This window comes from Manacus vitellinus, unplaced genomic scaffold (assembly GCF_001715985.3).
Source record: "Manacus vitellinus isolate BGI_N305 unplaced genomic scaffold, ASM171598v3 scaffold_13_pilon, whole genome shotgun sequence".
Classification (NCBI taxonomy): Eukaryota; Metazoa; Chordata; class Aves; order Passeriformes; family Pipridae; genus Manacus; species Manacus vitellinus.
This window is the reverse complement of record NW_021938999.1, coordinates 10,792,556-10,819,951: the sequence shown is the minus strand read 5'-3', so window position 1 is coordinate 10,819,951 and position 27,396 is coordinate 10,792,556. Positions and strand designations below refer to the sequence as shown.

General features: G+C 36.5%; 1 protein-coding gene across 9 annotated transcripts in view; it reads left to right on the top strand.

The window, feature by feature from the left end:
- The window catches only part of KMT2E (lysine methyltransferase 2E), a 61,488-nt gene that overhangs the window by 18,021 nt on the left and 16,071 nt on the right, over window positions 1-27,396 (top strand). For all 9 annotated transcript variants that reach the window (XM_018068061.2, XM_018068063.2, XM_018068062.2 and 6 more), the window contains 15 exons: window positions 382-566; window positions 7,244-7,355; window positions 7,701-7,930; window positions 9,544-9,624; window positions 10,653-10,711; window positions 14,690-14,862; window positions 15,866-15,904; window positions 17,512-17,724; window positions 19,027-19,157; window positions 20,244-20,361; window positions 20,509-20,618; window positions 22,593-22,854; window positions 23,637-23,735; window positions 24,473-24,637; window positions 25,615-25,923. In XM_018068061.2, the coding sequence (XP_017923550.1) occupies window positions 496-566; window positions 7,244-7,355; window positions 7,701-7,930; window positions 9,544-9,624; window positions 10,653-10,711; window positions 14,690-14,862; window positions 15,866-15,904; window positions 17,512-17,724; window positions 19,027-19,157; window positions 20,244-20,361; window positions 20,509-20,618; window positions 22,593-22,854; window positions 23,637-23,735; window positions 24,473-24,637; window positions 25,615-25,923 (2,172 nt within the window). In that variant the 5' untranslated portion in view covers window positions 382-495. The remainder of the gene's footprint in view (window positions 1-381; window positions 567-7,243; window positions 7,356-7,700; window positions 7,931-9,543; window positions 9,625-10,652; window positions 10,712-14,689; window positions 14,863-15,865; window positions 15,905-17,511; window positions 17,725-19,026; window positions 19,158-20,243; window positions 20,362-20,508; window positions 20,619-22,592; window positions 22,855-23,636; window positions 23,736-24,472; window positions 24,638-25,614; window positions 25,924-27,396) is intronic.

Here is a 27,396-nt window from a genome sequence, read left to right as displayed (position 1 = left end):
GGCTTTGACAACATAGGGCAGTAAGCAGATGTACTTCATGTTTGGTAAATCTGCCATTAAAGCGAGTCTGTCATCTCCCTGAATATGCTGGGGGTTTTCATCACAAATTTGAATGATAATATTTTTTGTCAGTTTGTAATATTTTTAAGTTCAGACAGTAAGATCATCACAGTCTTAAAAGAAGTGTATTGGAAGTTAACTTTTAAAGATGATTGAAATTCAATGTTTTCCTCTCCTTTTGCTTGTCTAAAATAAAACTAATGAAATAAGTGTGACAGATACAGGTGATAAGTTCTTTATTAAAATTAACGTGATGTAAAATTACCTGGTTTTAAAATAAACTGACTCAGTCTCCTGCATGTTTTGTTTTGTTTTTCCCAGGGTTTGTGGATGCACTTAGATGTTTGCAATGAGCACTGTGGCTGGCATGCCCCAGTGTTTTGGATACCAATGCATAGGACTCCGTAGTAATCGAATTTATCAGAAACGAACGTCATGAGCATAGTGATCCCATTGGGGGTTGACACAGCAGATACTTCTTATTTGGAAATGGCTGCAGGCTCAGAGTAAGTATGGGAACATGATTTGTAAGCGTTCTTACTTATTTTTAAATTATTTTTATGTTTTCCTTCGTGAATTATTTTTATGTTTTCCTTTGTGAGTATTTTTATGAATACAGTTGGAGAGAACTTAGTTTTGTTGAATCTTTAATTACTTAAATTAATAACTGTCACTTTATTCTTAAGTCAGTTTCTTCCTCTTCAGGGGGAGCAAAGCAGAGAAGCTGAACTTTACTGCAGATGCAGATTTTTCTTGGTCATCAGACTGAGAAATAAAGATGCTACTTGTTTTGTTTTTCATGCTTAAAATACTTGCCATTTCAGTTTCCTTTTTAACTGTGTAAAAAATATTTTTGACTTTGCATGTTAGAAAGGTAAATTAATGTTGTGTGTTAAACTGCAAAACAGTGGTAGTAATTGAGACAAAGGTGCCTTTATTTATGAAAATTGAAGGCCTAGCTTAATTAGTTAACACCATGTCTTCATGAAGTTATTCCTAATTGGAAGCCTAATAGAAATTCGTTTGTTACTCATTCATTTACTTAGTAAGTGTGTATAAAGGGTTACAAAAAGCCAGTGAAATCCTGAATTCAATCAACTCTGCTTTGCATGTAAAAAATGGAGTGAATTTTTGTGTTTTGGGGGATTGGGAGGACTTGTGGATTTTTCTGTTTGTTTTGTGGGAGGTTTTTTTGGGAGGTTTCCCCCACCACCACACTTGTATTGATGGGTCAGAGTTTAGGTACTGGTGATCACTGACTGTTGCTTTTGCATTAGTAGAGTGCATGATTGGCAAGTTTTTTGGGGAAGAGAGGTGGGTGTCAAAAGATACTAAGGATCAGGATAGTTTGTGGAAGCCACAGACAATCTCATATAACTTCTTTGCATATATAGATGAAAAGACCAACATGAATATATTAGCAGAAATGTGAAATTCATCATTTATATTGAATTGGGGTTTGGTTTTTTTGAACCACTTGAGATGGTGTTACTCTTATCCTTCCTCTGAGCCTTTCTGTAGTAATGTTAAAGGCTCCCTATCTTTGGTTGCCACAAACATACATTTGCTTGCATTAGATATTGAAAAAATGGATTAGACTTTTAGTTTACATACATGCTTGACATTTTTTTATAAATATAAAACATTTGAATACCTGTATTGGATAACAAATTTCAGTAGCTTGCACACAATCTTTGCTTGAGAGCATGTGCTAAGCAATATTAATCTGTTTAAGAAGTGTTTTTCTTCCAAACTTTGACAAAAAGTTTGAACAGAACTCTTGAACAGCTTTTAAAAGGAATGTTTCTCTCCTGTGTTTCCAGTTATATATAAGGCTATTCTAAGTTTACACCATTTCTCTGAAGAGAACCAAGAATTTGCAGTTCAGTTTTTTGTCACATTAAATTTTTAATGTTTTGTTTATCTCTTCATATAATGAATACTAATTACCTTGGTGCAGAAGATTTTTTAACTTTAGTGAACTGTTCACAGCTCTTTTCATTATCTTTTCCTGTACTTTTCTTTTATGTTTAGAGAAGGTCATGATTCCTGAGGTTGCTGACATTCCTTGCAGACACAGCATGCCATGCTGGAATTAAAATAAATAAATATAGTTGTGAGTATAAACAAGATAGAGTTCACAGTGTGTTATTCGCTTGATACCGTGGCAGAGCAACCCAGTTAGGAATTGCTTTTCTTCAGATGTTAAGTGACTGTTACCAATTAGATTAATTCTTATCATCTCTCCTGTACTTACATGAAATGTGTGTAGTAGTTGTATGATTGGCTTACTCTGATTCAGAAGCCATGTCAGTGTCTAAAGCAGTGTGACAGAAAGGTGTGTCCCTAACCTACCGGCTTACACAGTTCTGAACCTTTTTTATCACCATCTCTAGGACTTATATATTTTTTTTGTACATTTTCTTCCAGAGAGTAGCCTGTTGGATATAGATTGTATTAATAACAGTCATAGATGGTCTTTAAGCAAGTTCTAGGGTTTTCCCAAGAGGGAAGAGTTGGAATTTCTCCACTGTGACCAGCAGGTCTGATATTGCTTCATCAGTTGCTGAAGCATGAGCAAACACAAGAGTGGGGGAGTGGCAAACCCAATTATGCAAGAGAAGGAGCCCGGGAAAATACTCTTTGTTTAGTACTGTTTCTGCTAAAAGATTCTGCCCTATGCTTTGAACCAAGGCAATAGCCTCTTAAAAAAGTGGATAGTTTTTGTGACTAATAGGTTCACATATTATTTTAATAATTGTATCAAGTAGGTATGTGTAGAATAACTTATTAAAAGGTTTAAACATCTTAAAAATTGGATTAAATACTCTTGTTTCTTATGTGTGCTTAAGTGGGATCTCCAGATAGATGTTCATAATACTGCAGTAGTCAGAGCACACATATTTTGCTTTAATTTGTAGATCTTACTGACAATGAATGTGTGTGACTGCTGAACTGGTAAGGACCAATAGCAGAACCAGCCATTTCGGGAGGTTCAAAATATGCTTCCTGACTGCAGAGAGTACTAGTGTAGCTTGGAAGATGAGTATAAGCTACACATTGGGAAATGCCATTGATGGTACTGTTTTTCTGGTTTTAGTATCTGTATATGTTTTTTAGATAGAAGGCCTGTATAATAAACCTCACAGTCACAGTGTACAGATCACTGTGTTGAGTTCAGTATCCCGAAGAAAAAATGATGAGCGTTGTTGTAGCCTTACGTACAGACGATAGCGGGCCAGCCTGCACTTGAAGAGCCTGCTACAAGGTGCTTAGGTAGCAGAACCAACTCCCTGGTAGAGGAGCAGTGCTTGGTTCTTTGTTGTCTAGATGTTGAATCCTGACAGATGTGTTTGGTTAGGTGAAGTATCATACGAAATATATTTTATTCCTTTATCTAAGATGACCTTCAGGCAGATGCTGCTCAGGTGTGCTGGTACAAGTGGAAAACAAACCTGAACTTGAAAATCAGACCTGTCAATTGGCATGTGGCAGATTGATGTTGCTGAAGCATGTGTGAAAGCAGAAGGTTCCATTTAGAGTTTTGACACATTTTCAGAAAGTACTGTTAGTTAAGTGTTCATAGCCTAAAGCTTGGATACCCACTTGGCTTTGAATATTTGACTTCTTAGTGAGATTTTGAACATGTACATTTTTAGAGAAGTCGTTAATAGTCCCAAAATCGAAGGACTGATTGTATATTGGGTACTAGTCAAAACCAGCACACTTTTTTTAAAATTATTAAATGGTCAGAAACAAAGCAGTAATTAAAAGGAATGGGGTAGGGGAGGTCACGTTTTAGGGAACAATTGCTTCTAATCGTTGACAGTTGATTCCTTTAATATAGGTTAAGTATAAGGTTGTAGGGACTGTTTTGGTAAACTGCTCTCGTGTTGCTTTTGATTTCTCAGTAATGCCATCTGCTGGCAACATGCAGAAATGACCCAGAACATGAGTTGTTTCACTTGCAGAATGAAAATTCTGTGAAGTTTTATTTCTTGGTTTTTTTAAAATACAGGCATGTCTCCTTTTTTAATTGATTTTATAAAATACTATGTTCCTGTTTTCAGGTTACAGGAATCTCTTAAATCATTGCAGCCTAGGAGCATTTTATTTTGTTCCTTGTGAATATTTTGCACAGTTTTGAATTGCTAACCACAGTGCTTAATAAGTATATATGATATTTTAGCAAAATATGAGGGTCAGTTTATAACAGTAATGATTGTTTTTAAATTAAGTGTTATCTCATGCTTTAATCATCTGTGCAATTAAATGTTTTACCAAGAGGTACTCCTTCACTAAACGTCCAATTCTGAGATGCCCCTTTCAGAAGAAAGATTTTAACCTTTGAACAAACAATAATGTAGAATGTGTGTTTTCTGTTTTAAGGTCATGCACATGGTGGGCATGACAAGGGTGATAAGGAATTTGGTGACCTGTCTGCCAAAGTTACTTCTGTGTGTGGTTCTCTGGAGAAACGATACTCATTCTGTACTGCTTATGGGATCCTTATCACTTTTCTGTTGATTGTAAAGGAAACCTGTGAGGGTTAATTTCTGGCTTCAGTGAATGCTCTACCACCTCCTTCCCCAGCCCAGTGCAGTGTAGTGGATGAATGGAACAGCAGCAGTTATGTTCAGAGCTCTAGTGAGCATCTGTTATAAATTAAAGTAGTATCTGTGCCCCCCAGATAAGCCGACTGTGCTCTAAATTTGTATTTGTTACAGCTCTTTTAATGAAATACTGAAATGCCTTTTTGTATCACCTGATTTTTCTCCCACTGTTTTCCTGATTCTCCTTGTTCAAGTAAAGCTGTGCTTTTTCCTTATTAACCTTGTGATCTGAATCTGTTTTATGAGTATTTAAATAGTTGAAGATATATGTATTTTGGTTTTGGAAGCCTAATGCTTCTGCTGCCCACAACTCTTATATTAAACTTTGTTTAATATAACTTTTGCCTCACAATATTAAACTTTGTTCTCTTAAGTGGTTTATAAATTGCTAGAGTAGGTAGAAATGTATTTAGGGAGGAGACTGTACTGTCTTGCCTCAGATTTTGCAAGAGATTTAGAGGATCTTTTCAATTTTTTAGATAGTAGATGAAATACACGACCTCTCTTTTTAGGACACTTCCATTCTGGCATCTTTCACTGCATATTCCTGTGTTAAAGTAGATGGTATCTAGGTCGTAGTAATACTTATTTTTAACGAAGGAAGTTCTCCTAAATTAGTTGTGGCATTGCTGAAGGGTGAATTGTACCAGAATTCCCCCTGCCTGTCCTGTATCAGTAAGCCTTCCTGCTCTGAAAACTGAGTTTATCCCAACAAGACCAAGGCTGAGCATTGAAGGCAGAGTGGGTAAGAGTAACTTTGCTACCACTTATCTCATTCAGGAGATGGTGAAGAACAGCAGTAGAAGCGATGCAGTGCTCAAGACTCTCATGTACAGGAGAAAGAGAACTTGATTTCTGACCTGGCCATGATGGAGGGGAGCTAATGGCATTTTGTTTGGCTTGATCATCAGAAGGATTAACTGGGTGACAGGAGAGATGTATGATTACCACACAAATGTGTTATGTTGGTGAAGGCTTTTTCATCTTTTGTGGTTTTCTGTAGTAATGGGTTTGATAAACCTGGCAAGTTCTGAGCTGCTTCTAGAAGCTAATTCCAGCAAGCTCTGAATAAATTCATATTTTCAAGTTGTGAAGTGGTATAGGAAAGTAAATGAGAATTTTTGGGGGGTTATGAGTTAACAAAGAGCAAGTGTTGTCAGAGTTAGTCTCATGCTAGTCAGAAGTTGTATTTTTAACGTTAGTACTTCATATTATTTGTGTGCTCACACGTTTGCTCACTCTCTACAAAAGGCAGCTGATGACTGTTGGAGACATTGATCTTTTAAAAAAGGTTTTTTTCTTTGCACTCTAGAAACTGAAGTCTTTACCCAGTAGTGCTTTTAAATAGAGTTTCTTTTTAAACAATTCTGTCATGTAGTAATCTCACATGGGGAAAAACTCATAAGAAGAAAGGACCTACCAAAACCTTTAGTAGAACACTTTCAAATAGATGTCAAAATACTGTATTTTGTTTTGAGAAAGCTAATAATTAATTATATTTTTACAAAACGTATTACCAACAAATATAGGTTACTGGTGTCCTTCAAATCAAACTAGTATAGCTTCATGGTATAACAAAGCCTCTATTAAATATTTTAGTGTCTAAGAAAAAAAAATCAGTCTCTATTCCTTTTCAGAAATACCGAGTTTGTTTTCAAAATCAACTCAAGGAATTAGTAAGATATATGTGATGGGAAATAGACTTCACTTTTAATAAAAATAAAATTAGAAAAGTGAACCAGACCTGATTTGTGATGGGAGTCAAAACCACCTTAGTTTTAGATGTTTATATTTTGCTATGCCAGTGTAAAAAAAAAAAAGGCACTTTAGGTAACCTGGATTAATTTGTCCTACTGCGATTGAATTGTATGGTGCAGTGAAAAAACTTCAAGTTCTCTCAGTCATGAGAGTATGCTTGCATGCACTCATGAATGTAACTGCTGAAGAAATGTAATAAAGGTATAATTTCTTGTGCTCAAATTGTGTTTGTTCCTGTTTTAGTATTCCTTTATCTTTCTTGTCTTTCATGTTGTGGTTTAGTGTATATGACACATAGTTTGTATATTGAAGAAGGCCCTGCCTTTGATTACAAAACCTTCTCTCACAAATTGTTAGCACTTTTTTTCTTTCTATTTAAAGATAAATCGATAGAAACTACCTCATTTAGATAGATTTGCCCTAGTTAGGATTTCTGCTTGTGGAAACAGTGGGTGTGGGTGGTGCCCTGTCACTGCCACTGTGTGTCACTGCAGGGCTCTATCCATGAGCAGTGCTTGGAATTACAACTTCAGTCCTCGGTCACAATTCCTTTCTGCAGATTCTGTTACTGCTCAGTGTGGTTTGTTTGTTTGTTTGTTTTTTTCTGTTACCACTCTTGGTTTTTTTGGTTGTTGGTTTTTGGTGGGTTTTTTTTTTTGAGTGAGGGGTGCAAGTTTGTTCCTGCCCCTCTGTGTGCCTTTAAACAGTATCAGCAGGGAATTAATTAGAAGTTGTGCAGCAGGTACTTCCAATTTATTAATATAAATTACATACTAATTGCATTTGTTCTTCATCTGTCTTTTGCCTTGCAGACCAGAATCTGTAGAAGCTAGCCCTGTGGTAGTTGAAAAATCGAACAGTTATCCGCACCAGTTGTATACCAGCAGCTCGCATTCACACAGTTACATTGGTTTGCCCTATGCAGTAAGTTTTTGTGCTAAGTATTCTGTACAAAATATATTATGTAAAATCTGCTGTTCTTAGCTGGAAAACTGATTCATGCTTATATTTCTATATCTTATTGGGAGCTGGGTAGGTTGACTAAAGATGGTTGATTAGCAGTAGAATACAGAACATAGTGAACTTAAATGTTAAACATAGTTAAGTTAGAAAATAAGATTGAATAATGATAAAAATAAAACTTTAACTTTTCACTAAAAAATAACACTGAAGTTCTTTGCCAAGTGAATTCATACACTTGGGCTTGAATAACCATCAGTGTATGAGCATTTATGAGTTGTTATAACTTATCTTTTAATGAAAATCTAGGACCATAACTATGGTGCTCGGCCTCCTCCAACGCCTCCAGCTTCTCCTCCTCCATCAGTGCTTATAAGCAAGAATGAAGTAGGCATATTTACCACTCCCAACTTTGATGAAACCTCCAGTGCTACTACCATCAGTACGTCAGAGGATGGAAGCTATGGAACTGATATTACCAGATGCATTTGTGGCTTTACACATGATGATGGATATATGATCTGTTGTGACAAATGCAGGTAAGGAATATTAAAATAATGTAAAAGGTAAAAATTACTTAAAATTTCAAGCTGCACTGAAGGAAGTGTAACTAAATGATGTTTTAATTATGTCCAGGGACAGGGAATTTCCCTCCATCAAAAAAGAGTTTGTAGGTTATGTGGTTTTTCTAATAGGTAAGATAGCTGATTAAGGCCAGTGAGTATTTTATACTTTATTCCAGTCTGTCTTGACTATTCCTTCTTTTGTTCATGCCTTTACTTGTGCACTACAGCTTAATAAGGGCATATCTTTTTTTCCCCTCTAAAAAGGATGTCTCTCTGGTATTTTGTCCAAGTTGTTTGTTACTATGATGAAACAAAGACCTAGGAATCACTTCATCTGCATGTACTAGTAAAGCATCTTGGTGAATTATGTATGTGTAAATCAGGTAACTTGAAGGATGCAAAATAACATGAAAGAAGCTTTTCAAGTATTGATTTCTCTGTGCATGATCTTTCTGATAAGAACTCTTTAATTTTCAAAGGATATAGTTTTAAGAATTTTTAATAAGTATGAAAAGACTAACCTAGATTCTTACTGGAGAAGCTGAAGTTAAATGTTTAAACTTCTGTCATTATGTGTAAGCACCTATTTGATCATAGTATAGTAGAAGACTGCTGTTAAATACTTGGAGTTGGAAAAATTATCAGGAGAAGACAAATCTCATGTTTCTACTAAATATTAGCCTCTATTTTACATTCAGTATGGTTAATGAATGCTGCTGAATTTATTAGATCTTCATGTATTTAATGATTGCTACAGCTAATTAAAAACACTAATTTGAGTTCCATTTTTCTGTCTGCTTACGTAACAAGCTTGTTGGTCATTTCTCCTGGTCCTTGATTCTGATAACCTTTGCCCCTTCTTTTGAAACATATTAAGGTGTTCTCTCAGCAGTGCAATTGTAGGCAGTCACCAGTTAGTCTGCTTCCCTTGAAGAAGCAATTATCTGTGAGGAGTTGGAAAGAATTGTGGTAAACCCACAACTGGGAAGATAACAATTTTTGTGTCCCTGATCCTTCTAGCAATGTGGGGATGAGCACAAACTACTGTTTTAGGTTAGCCTTCAGCAAACAACCTCTCTTCCCTGACTCTGGGAATCAGTTAAAGCTCTTTCTGTGCTGCACAACGGTACTACCAGTCATGCCAGGTGTATTTTTATATGTTCTCTTAAAATATGTAAGTAATTAAACCTATATCTTTCTGTTTATTTCTGTATATAAAAATAAAAGTACGTATCTATTCCTAAAAGAAAATTGAATCCTTTTGTTTAAAAACAAAACACTTTTTACTATGTGGAGCATAAGTGTTATTGCTGAGGGTATTTGTCTGTCTCGTTCTCTGTTGTGATAATTTACCATTTTATTTCTGGTGTTAGAGGAAAATTTCCAAGAGAGAAAATGGGTCAGCTGGCAGACTGGTGGCAGAGATGGTGACTGAGATATAGGCATTCAATTTGAGTAAAGATCAAAAATGATGGAGAAAAAAAAAAGAACGACTTACTTTCTGTCTCTCTGTGTTGTGCGCGTAATTTTTAAAATTGTGCTTAGAAGTTGAGGTTTTGTTGTTTGTTTTTTTTTTTTCTTAAAAGTGTCTGGCAGCACATTGACTGTATGGGGATTGACAGACAGCATATTCCTGACATATATCTGTGTGAACGTTGTCAGCCCAGGTGAGTAGTTTGGTTTATTTTGAATTCTGAATCAAAGTGGATTGAGTAGAGATATGAAAAAGAGGAGTTGTTGGGGAAAACAAAATTGGTTATTCTAACAACCAGCAGATAAAACAGACCATGTAGCATAGTCCTGACAATTCTAGTTAAAGAGCTACATTTCTGATATAGGCAGTCTTACCAGCCTCCATTCCCTTGTGCACAGTAGTCACTGTTTCACTTCACTAGGCAGCAGGAATAAACCCTTGAAATACCTATGAAAATAGCAGTGATTCCTGGATACTTTCTCAGGCAGATTGATACACAGACAGTCCATTCCATATTTCGTTTCATGACTGTCATACATTAAGAACTCTTAACAGCAGTGTTCTCAGGTTATGGCCCTGTTCTGATATGCTGCAGGGATCACTTGGAGGATTTCTTGCTCTGGAACAAGTACTTGCATGTGGTCCCCCTCTCCCCACCACCACCCTCCATTCTCCCCAACTTGCAGTCATATGACATGGCAAGGAGGGCTTTTTGTTCTGACTCTGGTAGGCAGGTTATACCTGACTGTCATCATAGTTGCTGTCCTGTGATGTAGAGTATAAAATGCTACTGTTGCTTATGTTGCAGATTGTTAATTAAACAGCAAAAAAAACGTGTTCAGAAAATTTTAAATACCCGGAAATTGTTCTTTTTTCTTCTGAGAAGTAATTTGGACCTTGTCATCATAGAATATTTGTTCAGTATTGTATTGTGATGATTGTTCTGAAGAATCTGCAGGAAAATGGTGTAATGCCTGCTTATCTGTAATCCCTGGACCAACTGTCAGTCTCTGTTCTGAGCTATCAAATTTTATTTTGCTTTCAGATGATTTGGATACATGTATGTGCCTTCCATCAAAACGGAATGGAACAGTGCACAACTGATGTTTTTCTAAGTATCTGAACATTAAGTTAGTTTACTGTTTCTTCTGTAATAGTCATTGGGAAATGGTAAAGATCTGTTTTAATACTTAGATGCACTGATTTATTTTCTCATTTCAGGAGTTTAGATAAAGAAAGGGCAGTGTTGTTGCAACGAAGGAAAAGGGAAAATATGTCAGGTGAGTAGAACTTAAAAGCTTTTTCCTCAGTAGAGGTTATACATATAAATCAACTGTATAGACTTAAGACTGTATACATGGTTCCTGCAGCTTTGACAGACTTCTGCATATAAGGTTCAGTAAACCAATGCCTTTTACTTGACTGTATTATTACCAGAGTAATATTGTATCAGAATTGTTATAGTTCCATGTGTTTTGTTAATGGCTGTCAGAACTACTTCTTTTGTATTAGTCTGTAGTAATTTAATCTCTTGAACATTTGGGTTTCTTTTGAGGTGAGAGGATTTCTAAGTCTACTTTCTTTTTGAAAAGAAGTTTTGAGGAAATCCTAATTCTGATTTGTTGGATGTAGATTGGGGGCATGTTTTGGTATGGTTTTGGGTTTGTTTTGACAATGAGAACAGTTGCTTGGGTAATATGATGTAGGTAATATGATGTTTTGAAGGTTTATTTGCCTTTGATAACTAGATGAGGCTTGTAGTACAAGTACCCACTTCAGTCTATGTGTTTTATGAAATTAGCTCTCCTACCTGTTCACACAATTTTAAAACTCATCTAGCCTAACTTGTCAGGGGTTCTGTCCAGCCATTGCCAAAATGTGTTGTAGAAGTCTTGATTGACCGGTGGTACTTTCAGACTCTATTACAGAAGTAATAAATTGGGAGGAAGTCATCTTCCTAACCTATTTGACTTTTAAATCATGTCTCTAAAGTAATGGAGTGTGTTTTAAGATTTCTTTAAAAAATACCATGTATGTAAAGTCCTGATGCCCACTTCACATGCCTTCAGAAAATCTGAAGTGTCTGGTCTGGCTTAATTGTGCTTCTTGGTGCAGTTGACACTTGATGTTATCTGGGGCTGAACTGCCTAAAATCTGTTAAAGGCATTAATGTCTTACTCATAAAACTAAATCATGTGTTTTTTTCTGTTTTTATTTTAATGAAACCAAACTTCTTTTATGAAGTTTTTGTTAACCTACTAGGTCAACAAAACTTAAATTCTAAAATTTTTTTAGAATTTAAAATTATTTTTGCTGGCTATTTAAAGAATAGAGCAAGTAGGTTTATGATTCATGTGGAGTTAATGCATTTACTGAGGGATAGGATGATACTGTGAGGATGAACTTGAGTTTACATACAGGATAGGGGAAGTTGATGGTCTGAGCTATTTAAGTCATCTCTTGGGATTTGTAGGCACACTGTCTGATCATTTTACAGTAAACTTAAGGGAAGAGAAATTGAAAATCTTAACAGAAGCTGAAGAGATTGTACCTTTGAAGTTAGTGTTCAACCCTCCTTAATCCTGATGATGAGTCTTTTAAATCTGTTATATGCATTCAGTAGGAAGAGAGATTACTAAGTGGTAAATCTGAAGTATCCAGAGTTAAAAATAAAGACAAATACTGGTTCCTCTTTAGTCTAAAACTCAAAGTGTAGTGTTGATGACTGTGATTTATAATACATAACTTGAATGTGTGTGCTTGCACCTGTACCTTGGCTAAATCCACATCATGTTGACGGTTGTTACACAGTTCAGGAGGACTTAGTGATTCTGGGTATGAACTGTCACAAGACATCAGTAAAAGGGCCGGTTTTCATAGAGGATTCCAATTAGGAAAAGCAAAAGTGACATCAATTCAAATGCATATTTTCAGTGTTTTAAATATTCAACAGTAGCAGAATGTTCCTTGTAATTCGCTTATTATTAAGTTACAGGTGTTTGATAAAAAGTAAGATTGTATTATTTGAATGTTTTTTGATGAGTGTGTATATATAGGGCTTTTCATTTAGATATGGGAATTCTTTACAGTACAGTGGTTTTTATTGTAAAGATACCTAAAATATTGCTGGTTTAGCAACAGTGGGGAGCAAGTAGTAGATCAAGAAAATAGCTTTTGGATGAACATTTCACGTGATACAAAACTGTATGTCCTAAATTTCTGTGTGTAACCACATCACATCTTTTTCTGGCAAAATATTTAGCCTGTGGTTGTATGTGGTGATGCTGATTTTGTTGTTCTGGTATAAAAGTGTAATTCTGATGCAGCTTACTGTCCATTGGATTGTGTACTGTGGTTCAGTGAAGGGAGCACCTTTGTTAAGCCCCTACCCAGCTGAATACGGGATGTTTTGGATTTGGGGTTTTTTTGTGTTTGGTTGGGTTTTTATTTTTTGGTTTTTTGTTTTGTTTTTTGTTTTGTTTGGGTTTTTTTTAAGATAAAGTATCTAGATGTGTAACTTATTCAAGGATGTTGCTTCAAGCTGCCTGGTCTTGAAATTGTTGCTGTCCAGGTCATTTGCTGCCTATGGGTAAATGAATCTGGACCCATAATGTGAATTTTGGAGAGTTTGTATCTTGCCTTCTGACATGCAAACTCATGATCTTCACTTAGTGTGCTTTACTAAGGCTCTTCAAAGTGAAAGCAGGTTATGTAGGTTAGGAAGGAGTGTCCCAAAACAACTCTATGTAATTATATGTTCAGTTGAGGTAATTATTCTTTACAGTAAGTTAGAGCACAGTGTAGACAACAATGTTGAAATGTTGCTTCCCTAAGGAAGATGCTGTTCTGTGGGGTTTGGGGCAAGGGGGAGGTGTGTGGCAGTGACATGATTCTGCAGGCATTAGTGTATGCACTACGGACATTGACAATTTCAAGAGGTCCTTGGGTTTCTGTTTCTCAGGCTTTGGTTATTCTGCTGTTCATTCACCTTTGGTTAGATATTTCTTCTTTCTGTGTGCTTTTTATTCTAGTTTAGAAAATATTCCCAGCAAAAATGTAAACGGATTCAGAAATCATCATCAATTCCTAATTCATAAAACATAATTATGTACCTGACAAATAGTTGAAAAGAACAACCAAGACAGTAAAATAGGATTGTTTACTATGCACAGAAGAATCTTGTTAAGGAATGTTGTGAGCAAGAAAAATCCAGAGTAACCAATAGCTGGAGTTCTTTATTTAGTAAAGAAGGTTTCAAGAATTAGGACTGTTGAGTGCACTGATTAAGGCAACATCCTTCTGAGTTCAGAAGGAATGTTTTCTCTCTTCTCATATTTTAAGTATTTGTAAATCTGGCATCTGTGCAGTTTGAGGAAAAAGTTTTGCTTAGTGTGAAGTGTATTTATTGAAGGCAGAATATTTGGAAAAGCTGCTAAAATCCAAGAGATCTGTACTGAGCACATATTAACTTATCTGTGTGCACCATCTCTCTTCCAGTCCTCACCATCCTTCACAGCCTTTCATCTTGACAGAACTAGGGTAATCCTGTTTCAGGTCAGGATATGTGTTTGACATAAATGCTGATGAATGCTAAATTTCAGGCTTTGGCCTTCACGTCTCTGAGTGCACAGCACAAAGAAAAAATATCTGTCAGTTCGTATGTCATCATCCGTTTTCTTTTCCCCAAGTAGCAGAATGTTACTGTTAGGGGATTTTGAGTAGAAAGGGCTTTTGGCTAAATTCACATATTTATCCTAAAAAAGCACTTGATACTGCAGATTGCAGCTGAAATAGTTGATTATGACTTACATGTGATTAATTAATATGGCTTCACAAGAAATGCTTATCAGTCATTATTTTTAATCCCTTCTAGAATACAGTCATCTGAGAATACAGTCACCTAATGCCATATTTCAAGTAAAAGCTAAATATAAGTGAACAAGTTAACAAATATATTTTTTTAAGCTTTTTGTTCTCATTCTAATTTTGCTTATAATGGAATATGGTACTATAATTGCATTCAAAAAATGGAATTGATCTGGTACCTTTTTCTTACCTGGCATTACAAACATCTGTTAATTACCAGTCCTCATTGGTTCTTCATTTTCATGCTGTTGCAGCTGTTGGTCAACTTTGCATATGAATGCTTGGAGCATTTGTCAGTATGAATTTTTGGGTTTTGAAGGCAGATGTAGAGTAACTAGTGAATGTTCTTTCTGCAGTACTTGATTATTTACAGAATATTCTTTGTTTCAAAGATGGGGATACCAGCGCAACAGAGAGTGGTGATGAGGTTCCTGTGGAACTGTACACTGCTTTTCAACACACACCAACGACAATTACTTTAACTGCTACAAGAGTTACAAAAGTCAATGATAAGAAGAGGAAAAAAAGTGGGGAGAAAGAACAGACCATAGCAAAATGTAAAAAAGTAAGTGAACGTAATTTCTTGTATTACTCTGTGTTATAAATTATAACTGTGACATCTCTTACCGAGGGACACTGGTTTTTAAAAACCAGGGTATTTTAACACTTGGTTTTAGCTTGAAATGTATTACTCTTCAGTAAATGTCTTCCCTTGGTGGCCCCCCCCACTTATTTCAAGTTAATATATGTTAGCTATGAAAGTTTAATTTTATAATTGAGGCAGAATTTTACATCAGGAATTGCATTTACTGGACTATTTGATATAGTTAGAGATGGACAGAAGAGACTTTGGGATGCCCAAAGAAGAATTCTTTTCAAGTATTCATTTGTGGTTGTTTTACATTCAGAAATGGTTGCTATCAGTTGTCCTGATGTGACTCCGTGTCCATTTATTTCAGTTGAAATTGTGTGGAAGTGTGCTCCCTAAGTTAGCCAGTAAACTGCTTTGGTAAACAGAATAATGACATTATACGGTTTAGCTACAGGTGTAAACAGTATCACATACGTGAAGACAAAATAGATATTAAGAAGTAAAGTACATGGAACCTACTGAATCAAGTTGCTTTTTGTAGTTCTGTTTCATTGGCTTGGATGAGAGTTTTGTCTTTTAAAAGAAGTCAGAATTAGTTACTGATGTCTTGTAAGAAGTTTTTAGTAAGATGTTTCCTCTTCAACAGACAATTCTGAACACAAATTTACTGCCATGTGTTATTCTGTTATCTCATATTTTGGCTTGGATTCTGAAATTCTAGAGAGTCAAGTTGTAGTGTGGGAGAAGGGTAGAGGTACCTGGACTCTCCTATGGCTTACGTTGAAATGCTGAATTGGTTTTTAAAATGCATTTTGTGAGATGTAACCTCTTACCTTTCTGAGATTTCACCATAGTTTGTTCTGTTGTTTTCGTCTTGCACGTTTCACTGAAAAGCTGTAATTTGTTAATAGATTTTGAATTCCTTAAGAGAGTTTGTATTTCTTCTAGTGAATATATATATCTAATTTTATTCCAGGCATTTCGAGAAGGATCCAGGAAATCTTCACGAGTAAAGGTAATGTGATTTTGTTTGGGGTTTGTGTCAAACTTTAATTGTATATTACTTAAATAATAAGAAGCATTAAGAGTGTAATTGGGGCTATACATTAAGCACTAAGATATTCTCTTCTTGATAACTAATGTACTACATATGCATCACAGTGATTTTAAATTATGCACTACATCTTTATGTCCTGGAATTTAACTGAAATAATGTCGTGCAAATTTTTATCCTGAGAATAGGTGATTTTCAAGAGCCTAGTGGATGAATTGGGGCTCATTTGTGCTATATAAGGGAGTAAAGTTGAGTACACACCTCATTCAAACTTAGCTCCAGCTTTTTATAACTCTTAACCAGCAAAATAATGTGATATCTGTATTGCATTTGAAAGATAAATTAGCATTTCTGCTCTGTCATACCCTCCGTGTATACATCTGATGGGACTCCACTCACTAGTACTTTCACAGCCTGAGGAGTCATGCTGGGAGGTCTGCTTTGTAAGATTGAAGTGTTACAGCAGACTTTAAATTTTCTGTGAGATAAAAATATGCCTGGTGTGAGAACTAGGTATTTGCCATAGTTCGCTCATGCTTGGGATGTATAAAAACAAGTGGGATGCAATTTATGCCTCAAATTTATAAAATGTGGCTTCTGAGTAGTGAAGATAGAATTGGGGAAGAAAAATCTCTATTGTATGGGGGTTTTTTGAATATGGTGCTCCTAAGGTTCCATTGTGGTTTTTTCATGGTTTTCTTAGCATCACACCTTTTTTAATGCTGTTTGTGTGTATGGTTTTCTTCATGCACAAAAGAAATGTAAACAGGTAATTTGAATTGCTGAACTACTTGTGTTTTATTAATATTTAATAGTGTCTCTGCTCAGGTGGATAGAAAAGGGAGCGTTGGCTGGCTGCTGCTGTCCATAAGGAGCTTTGGTTGGCTGCAGCCTGGCTGCTGCTTGTGAGGTCTGGAGGTACAATGGCACTTTCTTTAAAAGTGAAAGGATCTGAAGCACTGCAGAAGAGAATTGTGTAGTGAGGAGCAGAGAAGGAGGGAAAAATATGTGCAAAGCCTGTGACGTTGAGTCACAACCTTAATGTAGTCGGTGTAGGATTAGTAAAGTTTAGTAAGTTGTGCAGCGGAAGAAAAGATACAGCATGACCCTTGAGGTTAAAAGGGGAAAACCAAGTCTGTGTATTACAGGATAAAAGCTGGAGTTCTGTATATTTGCATATGTTCACAAAAGTTGAGTGGGCGGAGAGATGTGACCCTCCAACTCCCGCACTCATAGATTCGTGATACAGTGCAGTTGTGGGAGGAAACAGTGTCACTCTCCATTCTCATCCCACTGAAAGCTAGAATCTTTGTTGAGGAGGGAATGTATTCCTGAACTTGGGTGATATTAGTGAAATAAAATTCTTGAAAAAATGTGATGTGACTGAATTCAACTTGAATATTTTTAAGTAATGCAGAGTTTTATACTAGACTTCCTTAAAAACCCAAACCTTAAATCAATTCAGTCAATACCTCTGCCCTTCATTTTGTGTCTTCTTGTAGAATTTTTTTTTTTTAATTTTTGTATAACTTGCCTCCTAATATCTGGTCACTTACTTTAATTTTTAGGGTTCAGCTCCAGAGATTGATCCTACTGACACTTCAAACTTCGGGTGGGAAAATAAAATCAAGGCATGGATGGATCGTTATGAAGAAGCAAATAATAACCAGTACAGTGAAGGTGTCCAGAGGGAGGCACAAAAAATAGCTCTGAGATTAGGCAATGGAAATGACAAAAAAGAAGTCAGCACCAGCAATTTGATTTTCAAACCTCCAGTAGAGGTAATGAGCGGTGCCTTGTTGTGTTATTACGTGCTCTGTTTGCCATGAGAAAAAATATTCATATAGATGCCTTTAAAAAAAACAAGTAAAAACCCCCAGAGACTTAACATCAGAATTTTAACATTTTTCAGAATTTGAAATTTATTTTTATACATTCTGTATCATCCCTGGTTATGTTTATATTAGCCTATCATTTATCCTAAAAAGCAGCTAAGGTGTTAGTCAGAGCCTGAACATTGGATTGTCCGTATACTGGTTTTTGTCAGGCAGTCAACTTTGTTGCTGTTTCTCTGTGAGGAATGTAAGGAGTGGTTAGAATAGATAGAAGCATAGAGGCTGAATCCGTTTGGGTTTTTTTTTCTATGTGTATCAACATGTTCACTGTCTACATTTTTCTTAAGGTGTGGTAAGTGTTCTGTATGTTCCTGAATGATATTTCTTATACTGATTTTTTTTTTCTTTTTTTACTCACATGATCCTGTGATTTCTAGTTCATGAAGAAAATGTGCAATGTCTTTTTTTAGCCTTACTCTCAGTTACTTGCAGGCTTAAAATCAGAGGCATGTAAAAGACCATAGCACTTTGTAGCAGAAATCTTGAGGAATAGTTACTGTAGCAGATTAATGGAAGCATCTTTGCTTCTTTTTCTTGAAGACCATCATGGCATATGGGACACCCTCCTTAGAGGAATATCCCTACTTACAGAGCCTTTTGCCTACATAGAGGCTACTTCCTTTTTGGTTGGTGATGACAGTTATGAGAGGTGTGAGTTCACTAATTGCCAGGGTATGTATTGGTTTTTAATTAAAAGCCGTCCTTCCGTCTAAAGACATGCAAATAAATTTGGAAACTCTCTCAGGATTCTGTTACTATGTTACTTTCCTGTTCTGTTTTTTCCTTGAATGAATTGTGAATGTCATTTTATGTGTGCATGTTTTGTTTTGTTTGAAGGAATTGGAGCCTTTTGAAAGTGTTGTGCAAAACAATGCAGCAATTCTTCTTAGTCATGGTGATAGTTAAGTGCACTAAGGGATATAGTACTTGAATTGTGAGAACATGAATAAGTTGGTTTTCAGCCATGTGCTGGAGAACTAGGGCTGAAGCATTCCTTTAATCTAAATTCATAACTAGTCACATTGGTAGGGGAACAGCACAGTTCGGTCACTTCAGTCTGGAGGTTTACTTACTAGAAGGGTTTTTAATTCACATAAAATTGCTTAGTAGTTGTGAAAGTGTAATCTGCTGTTAATAATAGTGGAAAAATTATACTGATACCTCATGAATGAATCTATGTCTTTGCAGAGTTACGTGCAAAAAAACAAGAAAATTTTAAAAGCTGCCAAAGACCTGCCTCCCGATGCACTTATTATTGAATACAGAGGAAAGTTCATGCTGAGAGAACAATTTGAAGCTAATGGATATTTCTTTAAAAGGTTTGTTTATTCCAAATGTTTTAGTAAAGTGACTGTTAAAATGGTGTTTTGCCAAACTCTTGCCTCAAGTACAAGTGGGTCTTAGTTATTAGCACTGTCTTGCATTTTACTGTTGTGTGATTAAAAGTAATGGCAGCTGGAATCTGGTCTCCCCCTTTCTCTTCTGATTATCCTTACAGATGTGTTCAGGAGCTAGTTTCCTCTTTCTTAGTTCTTCCCTGGTTACAGGATTCCTACATTCTCGGTTGGGTAGTTTTGTACCTTAAACCAGGGGTTGACCGGTTCTACCATCCTAAAATAATTCGTAAGTTAATGGCAAAGACATTATCTTTTGTGAGAAAAACAGATTTTAAGTGCATCAGGCTAAGAATGAAATTGGACAATGGTTGACTTGGGGTCACTTTACTGCCAGAGTTCTCTAATTGGTTAAATTATTGAGCCATGCGTGACTGCTGCCTTGTTTCTGTGGGTTGTTTTCAATGCTGCCACTAACTGCCTGGACACACCTAGTTGGGAATTTTCAGGAGGCCCATTGGAGGAGATAGAACACATGGCTTTAGCTCAGGAAAGATGGACGGGTTCCCTGGCTTTTGCAATAGCAGAACTTAAACCATGTCCTGGCGAATTATTTGAATGTCCCCTTGCTTCAGGAGGGTTAGGTGGTAGTGGTGCTGCAGGTGTTAGCCAAGCACATGAAGGTGTTACTTTTTTTATATGGTTCTACGTGGTGTATAAATTTCTGAGTTTCATTTCAGGGCCTGTCAGAAGTTTTAAGAAATCTCATAAATCTTAACCTTGTGTCTTCCATGTCTGGTGGTTGACCTGTTACTGTTCTCCCTTTAGATCCTTTGCATAAGGTACTGTAATTCCAATTTGAGGTATTCTGAGAAAAAATTTGGAGAATGTACCAGTTAAAATCATGAAGCTTAAATGCAAGCATGTCATTCTTAGATTAAGCCACAGATTTGGTGTATTGTGTCAAACAGCATGTTATCATGTCAAACAGCACATGACTAATGTGAAGAATAAGTGCTATTTAGCATCTTTGAAATGATAAAACTACTGGGTTTTTTGTATGTTTTTCAGGCCCTACCCATTTGTTTTATTTTATTCCAAATTCCATGGGCTAGAAATGTGTGTTGATGCAAGGACTTTTGGGAATGAAGCTCGATTTATCAGGCGTTCATGTACACCAAATGCAGAGGTGAGTATATTTATGAAGTTAAATTAGGTTTTATTTACTTAGAAGTCCCCTTTTCCTTCAATAATTTAAGCAATCCCTACAATTGTTATACACGTACTTAGAAAAAAGAAAGTAACTCATGATAATATGATATTCCCTTGAATATAGGTGAGGCACGTAATTGAAGATGGAACAATTCATCTTTATATTTACTCCATCCATAACATTCCAAAGGGAGCAGAGATTACCATAGCGTTTGATTTTGATTATGGAAATTGGTAAGTATTTGAGAATGATGTTCTAAAATACATCAAATGCTCATTTGGTTACTTTGCAATTCAGAATGGCTTTGGTTTTATGTCTTTTACTTTCTTGCATGCTCTAATAACACAGGGCTCCTTAGGCACTGTATTTACAGTAAACAGTGTGTGCGTGCGCAGTTTCTTCTGTATTTTTATTACTGCACTTCTGTGGTCTGCTCTTTTAAGCCAACTTGGATGCAGTGCTGTGTAGATGTGCCTTTGCTACCTGACCTGAACTAAGTATGACCACAGAGTACTACCTGTATTAATCACCTTTGATTCAGACTGCCTCAGGAAACCTGGCACTTAAGAATTGTTCTACATCCCTCTTTAATATCTTTATCAGTGACATAGACAGTGAGATTGAGTGCACCCTCAGCAAGTTTGCAGATGACTGGAAGCTGAGTGGTGCAGTTGATACAACAGGACAGGATGCCACCCAGGGGGGTATGACAGACTTTAGAACTGAAAACACACGAACCTCCTGCAAGACTCCCTGCACCTGGATTGGGGCAGTCCCAGTACAGACTGGGAGAAGAACTCGTTGAGAGCAGTCCTGCAGAGAAGGACTTGTAGGTTCTCGTGGGTGAAAAGCTGGACATGAGCCAGCAGCATGTGCCTGCAGCCCGAAAGCCAACCACAACCTCAGCAGCATCAAAGCAGTGTGACCAGCAGATTGAGAGAAGTGATTCTCCCCCTGTGCTGTGTTTTTGAGATCCTGGAGTACTGCATCCAGGTCGGGAGTCCTTGGTACAAGAAAGTTATGGACCTGTTAGAGCAGATCCAGAGGAGGGCCACAAAGATGGTCAGAAGTCTGAGGACCTCTCCTATGAAGACAAGGCTGAGAGAGCTGGGGTTGTTCAGCCTGGAGAAGAGAAGTATCAGGGGAGACCTCATTGCAGCATTCCTGTTCTTAAAGGGGGCTTAAAAAAAAAAGGGGGGGAGAGGGACTTCTTACACGAGCAGATAGTGGTAAGACAGGGGAGAATAGTTTTCAAGTAAAATATAATAGAATGATAGCATGGTTTGGGTCAGAAGGGATCTTAAAAGATCATCCGGTTCCAGTCCTCCTTTCTTGGACACCTCCCACTAGACCAAGTTACTCAGAGCCCTGTGCAGCCTGGCCTTGAATGCTTCCAGGGGTGGGGAATCCACAGCCTCTCTGGGCAGTATGTTCTGGTGCCTCACCACCCTCACAGCAAAGAATTTCTTCCTAATATCTAATCTAAGCTAAAAAAATTGGAGAAGTGTTCAGGGCCCAGTTGGATGGGGTCCTGAGCAAGTGAGTGGCATCTCTGCTCATGGCAGGGGGTTTGGAAGCAGATAATCTCTAAGGTCCCTTCCAAAATGAGCATTTGTATGACTCTGTGATCTCTCACGTGAAAAGAACCTGAGAAATTGCTGGTTGATAGTTTTTTTGGGTTTTGTTATTTATCCTTTTAAAAATGCATCGTAGTTGTGTTTAGTACCTACAGCTGACAGCTCTGTCAGTTGAATGTGTTTGAATAACATTTCCTATGTATCCCAAGTGCAGCTTAAAATTGTGCAAGTGACTCTTGAGTTCACTGTGCTCGTTCTGTAAATTGTGTCTGTCTTGGCATAAAGAAAGAACTCTGCCTTTCGTGCTTCTGTTCATTTTGTGGTGGTTGTATTTCCACCTAGGATTATACTCAGATTTTATATGTCTTCTGTCTTTTAAGCAAATACTGAACTGAATTTATAAGAATTCTGTGTGGCAGCCAACCAGTTAACCGGTAGATGGGATTTTTGAGTTACAGCAGTATTGTATATCATGGTGAAAACTTGAGTCACCTGCTTTTTAATGTGGTTGGTTTACATTACAGCAGATGTCTAATGTGAAGTACATCAGCTTATGTGATTTAGTATTGAAAGATCTCATTGCTGTATAGCCTAATCAAATACACCTTCTTGCATTTAATTTACTTGCAGTAAATACAAAGTGGATTGTGCTTGCCTCAAAGAAAATCCTGAATGTCCAGTTCTCAGACGTTCTGAGCCTACAGAAAACATCAATACTGGATATGAAACCAGAAGGAAAAAGGGAAAGAAGGAGAAAGATGTTTCAAGAGAAAAGGAGACTCAAAATCAGAACATCACACTGGACTGTGAAGGAGCAGCCACCAAAATGAAAATCACAGATAATAAGCAGAGAAAGCTCTCTCCTCTCAGGCTGTCCATTTCTAATAATCAGGTATTGACACAAAGATGCTCAGAAATAAAAGCTTTTAAACACAGATACTCTCCTTTTGTAGCTACTAAAGGAATTTTAATAAGTCACTGAAAAGGGATATGGAGATCTATCAGAAATCAGAATGGTGGATAAGCTGTTCAGAATTTTGTATACTATTCTCAGTTTTCCTTAGTATTTGATTGTATTTAAAAATATGTTGCTTCCCATACCACCTTTAACTATACTTTTTTCCTCTGAATTTCTTTGTGGCTCTCTAATGTGAATGCCTCATGTCGTGCTTTCAGGAGCTCATTTCATCCTGAAGTGCCTTTTGATTAGTTGCCTCTGTTACTTAGGAGCAGAGTATTTTAAACATGGCAATAATTAGCCCTGCTCCTGTAACAAAACTCCAACCCAGAATACTAAGTGTTGAATGCAGCTAGCTCCATGTTTGATAGAGCTCTGCAGCTCTGTGTTTAATTCAAAACATACCTCACTCCTCCCAACTGAAGCTGAATACTGGATAATGGGCAGATAGTATGGTACAGCCACCTGGTAATGTACCATGATGGTAAATTTTAAATTGATCTTTCTTTTAATATATCCATATTTGAAAGAACTGTTGGAAGAGGTTTGCAACACATAAATTATGAACTTATACTGCAGAGCAGCTATTAAAGTTAACTGTTTAACGTTACTTTTGATATAATGATCTGAGGAATCTTAGTTCTGTGTAGCTTTTAGCTTTCTGTAGTTTACAAGAGGAGTAGAGCTTCTGTAAAACAGTCGTTTCCATCTTTCAGGAGCCAGATTTTATTGATGATATAGAAGAAAAAACTCCCATTAGCAATGAAGTAGAAATGGAATCAGAGGAGCAGATTGCAGAAAGGAAAAGGAAGATGGTAAGTTGGGAAGCAAGTAGCTGCCAAAAGTCATCACTAGGTCTTAGTGACACCTGCTATTCCCATGCTAATTGCTGCCTTTTTGTAGGCGTGTAGAATCCGAGTATGTGTGAAGTCAGATCCTTACATGAACTTACCCTTAAAATGCAAGAGTTTCTATTTGAGAACATTTCATCTGGGTTGATCACTGCTTTCTGACAAAACCTGCTTTTATCTTCAACTGTCTATTACTTTTTAACTGCCTTTAGATGATTTCTACAGTGTCTCTCTTAGATTTAATTATTTGTTCTTTACTATTGTGTGCTATTTGTGATGGTCATTTTTAGAGAGAGTGTTGGGAATTAGTATTTTGGCTATTCTATTTGAGTTCCCAACTTAAAAAGCCCCAGAAATCCTGTCTTTTAGAGGTTGGTAGAACAGTGTTACAAAAAGTAGCATTTAAAAATATAGGGGTTTTTGTTAGCATTCAAACATTTTTAGCACGTTCTTAAATCTGAAACTTGTTTTTTTGTCAGGGTTGGTCTGATTTGCAGGCCTTTCCTCAGCAGTCTCTGTTAATGGCAGTGATTGTAACATCTCCCTTTAATCTGAGCTTCTGCTGAACTTTATCTTCATGTCAGCATATGTTTAACACTTTCTGAAGTACTTTAAAAATTGGGAGAGAGTATTTAATTACATATTTATATGCATGAAAGATTATGATCAAAATTGATCATGATTATTGTTAAATCCATCAGACAAGAGAAGAACGGAAAATGGAAGCTATCCTGCAAGCTTTTGCCAGACTAGAAAAACGAGAAAAAAGAAGAGAACAGGCTTTGGAAAGAATCAGCACAGCAAAAACTGAGGTTAAATCGGAATGCAAGGAAGCACAGATTCTCAATGATGCTGAATTTATTCAGGTAGTTATCTGGAGCTTTATTTTAAATCTAGCTTTTAACATTGCATATTTTGTCAGTTTGGATGTCGAACTGCACTTCAGGATGTACGAATACATTTTTTTTTCCTCCCTCTGAACTCAAATACATTTGACCAAAATCTGGGTGCTTCTTTGACATTATATTAGTTCCTAAATTTTTTTCCTAATAAGACACGTATAGAATTATTTAATGAGGAATATCTGTTACATGAATTTATGCAGACATGCACACACACCCCAGCTGTGTAATTCAGTCTGTCTTTGAAGTTCAGGATAGAAGCATTTACCAGTGTTGACTTTAGCCACAGGAGGGGGCTTTCCGTAGGCACTGTCTATAACCAGTGGAGAACAATTTGCTTCTTTGGTGGTTTATTCAGGAACTCATTATAATCCTTTCTGTTATTTTAAAGGAAAGAAGTTATTAAAATGTATTTTTTCTGAGTTCTTGCAGATGATACCTAATGTCTTATAAACAGTTATTTACCCTATTGCTGCTGGATGCTTCTTAGTTTGCAAATACTCATACAGGTTCTCAGTTCAGGTTGCTTTCCTGAACAGTTCCTGTCAGCATTCTGTGAAGTACCTTTTGTGCAGTGCTAAATACCTAGTAAACTATAAATTGCCAAAAGAATATTGGACTGAAAGACATCATGATGTAAGCAGTTGATTTTGAGCTTACAGATAAATTAATGCGGTGTGTCAGTTCTTACACAAATCTGTCCTGGTCTGACTGGGGTGTGTGAGTACTCTACAAGTGCTTGGGAGGAAAATACATGAAATCTTCTCATTTGCCTTTAAGAAGGAGAGAAATATTATCTCTGAAATATCGTAGTTCTGACAATAAAAATTAGAGGCTTTTTGGACCTGTAAAAGAAGAGGGAACTGACATTTTCATCTAAGAAAGATAGATAGCTCTAAATGTGTGTGGGATCTGCTTATGAGACTTCTTTGTTGTACCAGGAACCTGCAAAAGAAGAAACTGCCACCAAGCCTACCCCAGCCAAAGTTAATAGAGCTAAACAGAGAAAAAGCTTCTCACGGAGTAGGACTCACATTGGACAGCAGCGCAGGCGGCACAGGACTGTCAGCATGTGTTCAGATATCCAGCCATCTTCTCCTGACGTGGAAGTAACTTCACAACATAACGAAACTGAGAATGCTGCACTGGTAGCTGAGCCTGAAGCCGAAACTGTTGTTACAGAAATGGTTACTGAAACAGAAGCTCCAGCACTTAGTAAATGCCCTACTAAGTATCCTAAAACAAAGAAGGTATGTGTCTTGAGGTATGGGGAGAAGAGAATGGACTTTAACAGAGTTTTAAAAAGTTAGACTGCTTCATCAGTATGCAACTGCTTTTTTTTTTTTTTTAAACATTGACTCATTTCTTTAAAAATCACCATTGTATAGCCAGTCACTGGTAATAGATTTAAGTTTGTAACATCCTCTGGTAGAAGTTCTTTTGGATTTTAAGAGACGTCCAAAATACATCTTTCAGAGCAATTTTGGAATAAAATGTTTCCTAAATGGGCTTTCTGAATGGATTGAAATACTACACATAATCAAAACATACTTAATTTAAATAAAAAAAAAGGGAAATAAGTTGCCTTTCCGTCCTTTGTTCATTGTATGGTTCAGATAGCAAACAGAATATCTCCAAGGAAATAATTAACTTCTAGTACTTTCCAAATGTCTGTTCTGAAGTGAATGGGTTTAAACACCCAAAATTTATGTGCGTGTTTGGAGAGAACATTCTTCTTTAGTGTTTTGTTTTTAAGGTTTTTTCCATTGGACTACATTGCAGAAAACTTCTAAGAAATGGCACAATATTTAAAGACACTTAAAAATCTTAAATCTGCAAGTGTGAATAAAGCAGTAAAACTTTCTGCTTTGAAATTTTACAGACTGCATTAAAAGGTGTTTGTAGCTTGATTTACAAGAAGTTCTGGAAATTTTATATAGTGGAGGGAAAGGGGAAGGAAGTCGTAGGTTGAAACTTCTTGTCAAATGAACAATAACAGTTTTAAGATGGTTTTATCTTAAACCCCCAAACACACCTTAGATTTTTTTTTTCAAGAGGCACCTGAGTCATCCTGTAACACTGCTTATTGCATCCCTATTAAATTCTTATGAGAAGGAAGACTAGGATCTTCCTTTCTTCTGCATTGCATAGCAGGAAGGAACAAAGATGTCCCATGTCTGAACTTTACTGCACTTCTTTGTTGTTTCATAGTATTAAGGATGAATATCTGTGAAGTGTCTCATTACATTGCACTCAGTGTACTATAAGTGCAGAGAAAGTACTGCTTTAAAAATTAATTAAATAGGTTTGTAAAAGACAAGCAACTTAAATATATTATGATAATCTGTGTTAAAGCCTTACTATCACATTATTATTATTATTTAGTGTGCTATTTTTGCATGTCCTTAATTTTGAATCACTGTAAAATTTAGGAGGTTAGTTTATCTGTTAATAGAAACTCAAATCCACTGGCATGTTTTTTAAAAACACTGAACTACCTAAAGAAAACCCTTTTTTGACTAATGTGCCTCAGTCCATGTGTTATAATTTAATACAGCTGCAGTTAAAGATTCATGTTCAAGGCACCTGCCTGAGATGTTGACTGAGGCACAGTCCTGACAGTACAGAAATCTGATGAGGAGTTTAAGTTTGTTATATTAATGTTACAATATTTCTCCTCAGCCTAGTTGCTCAGGCACAAGTTTAAAATTTGCTTTGGAATT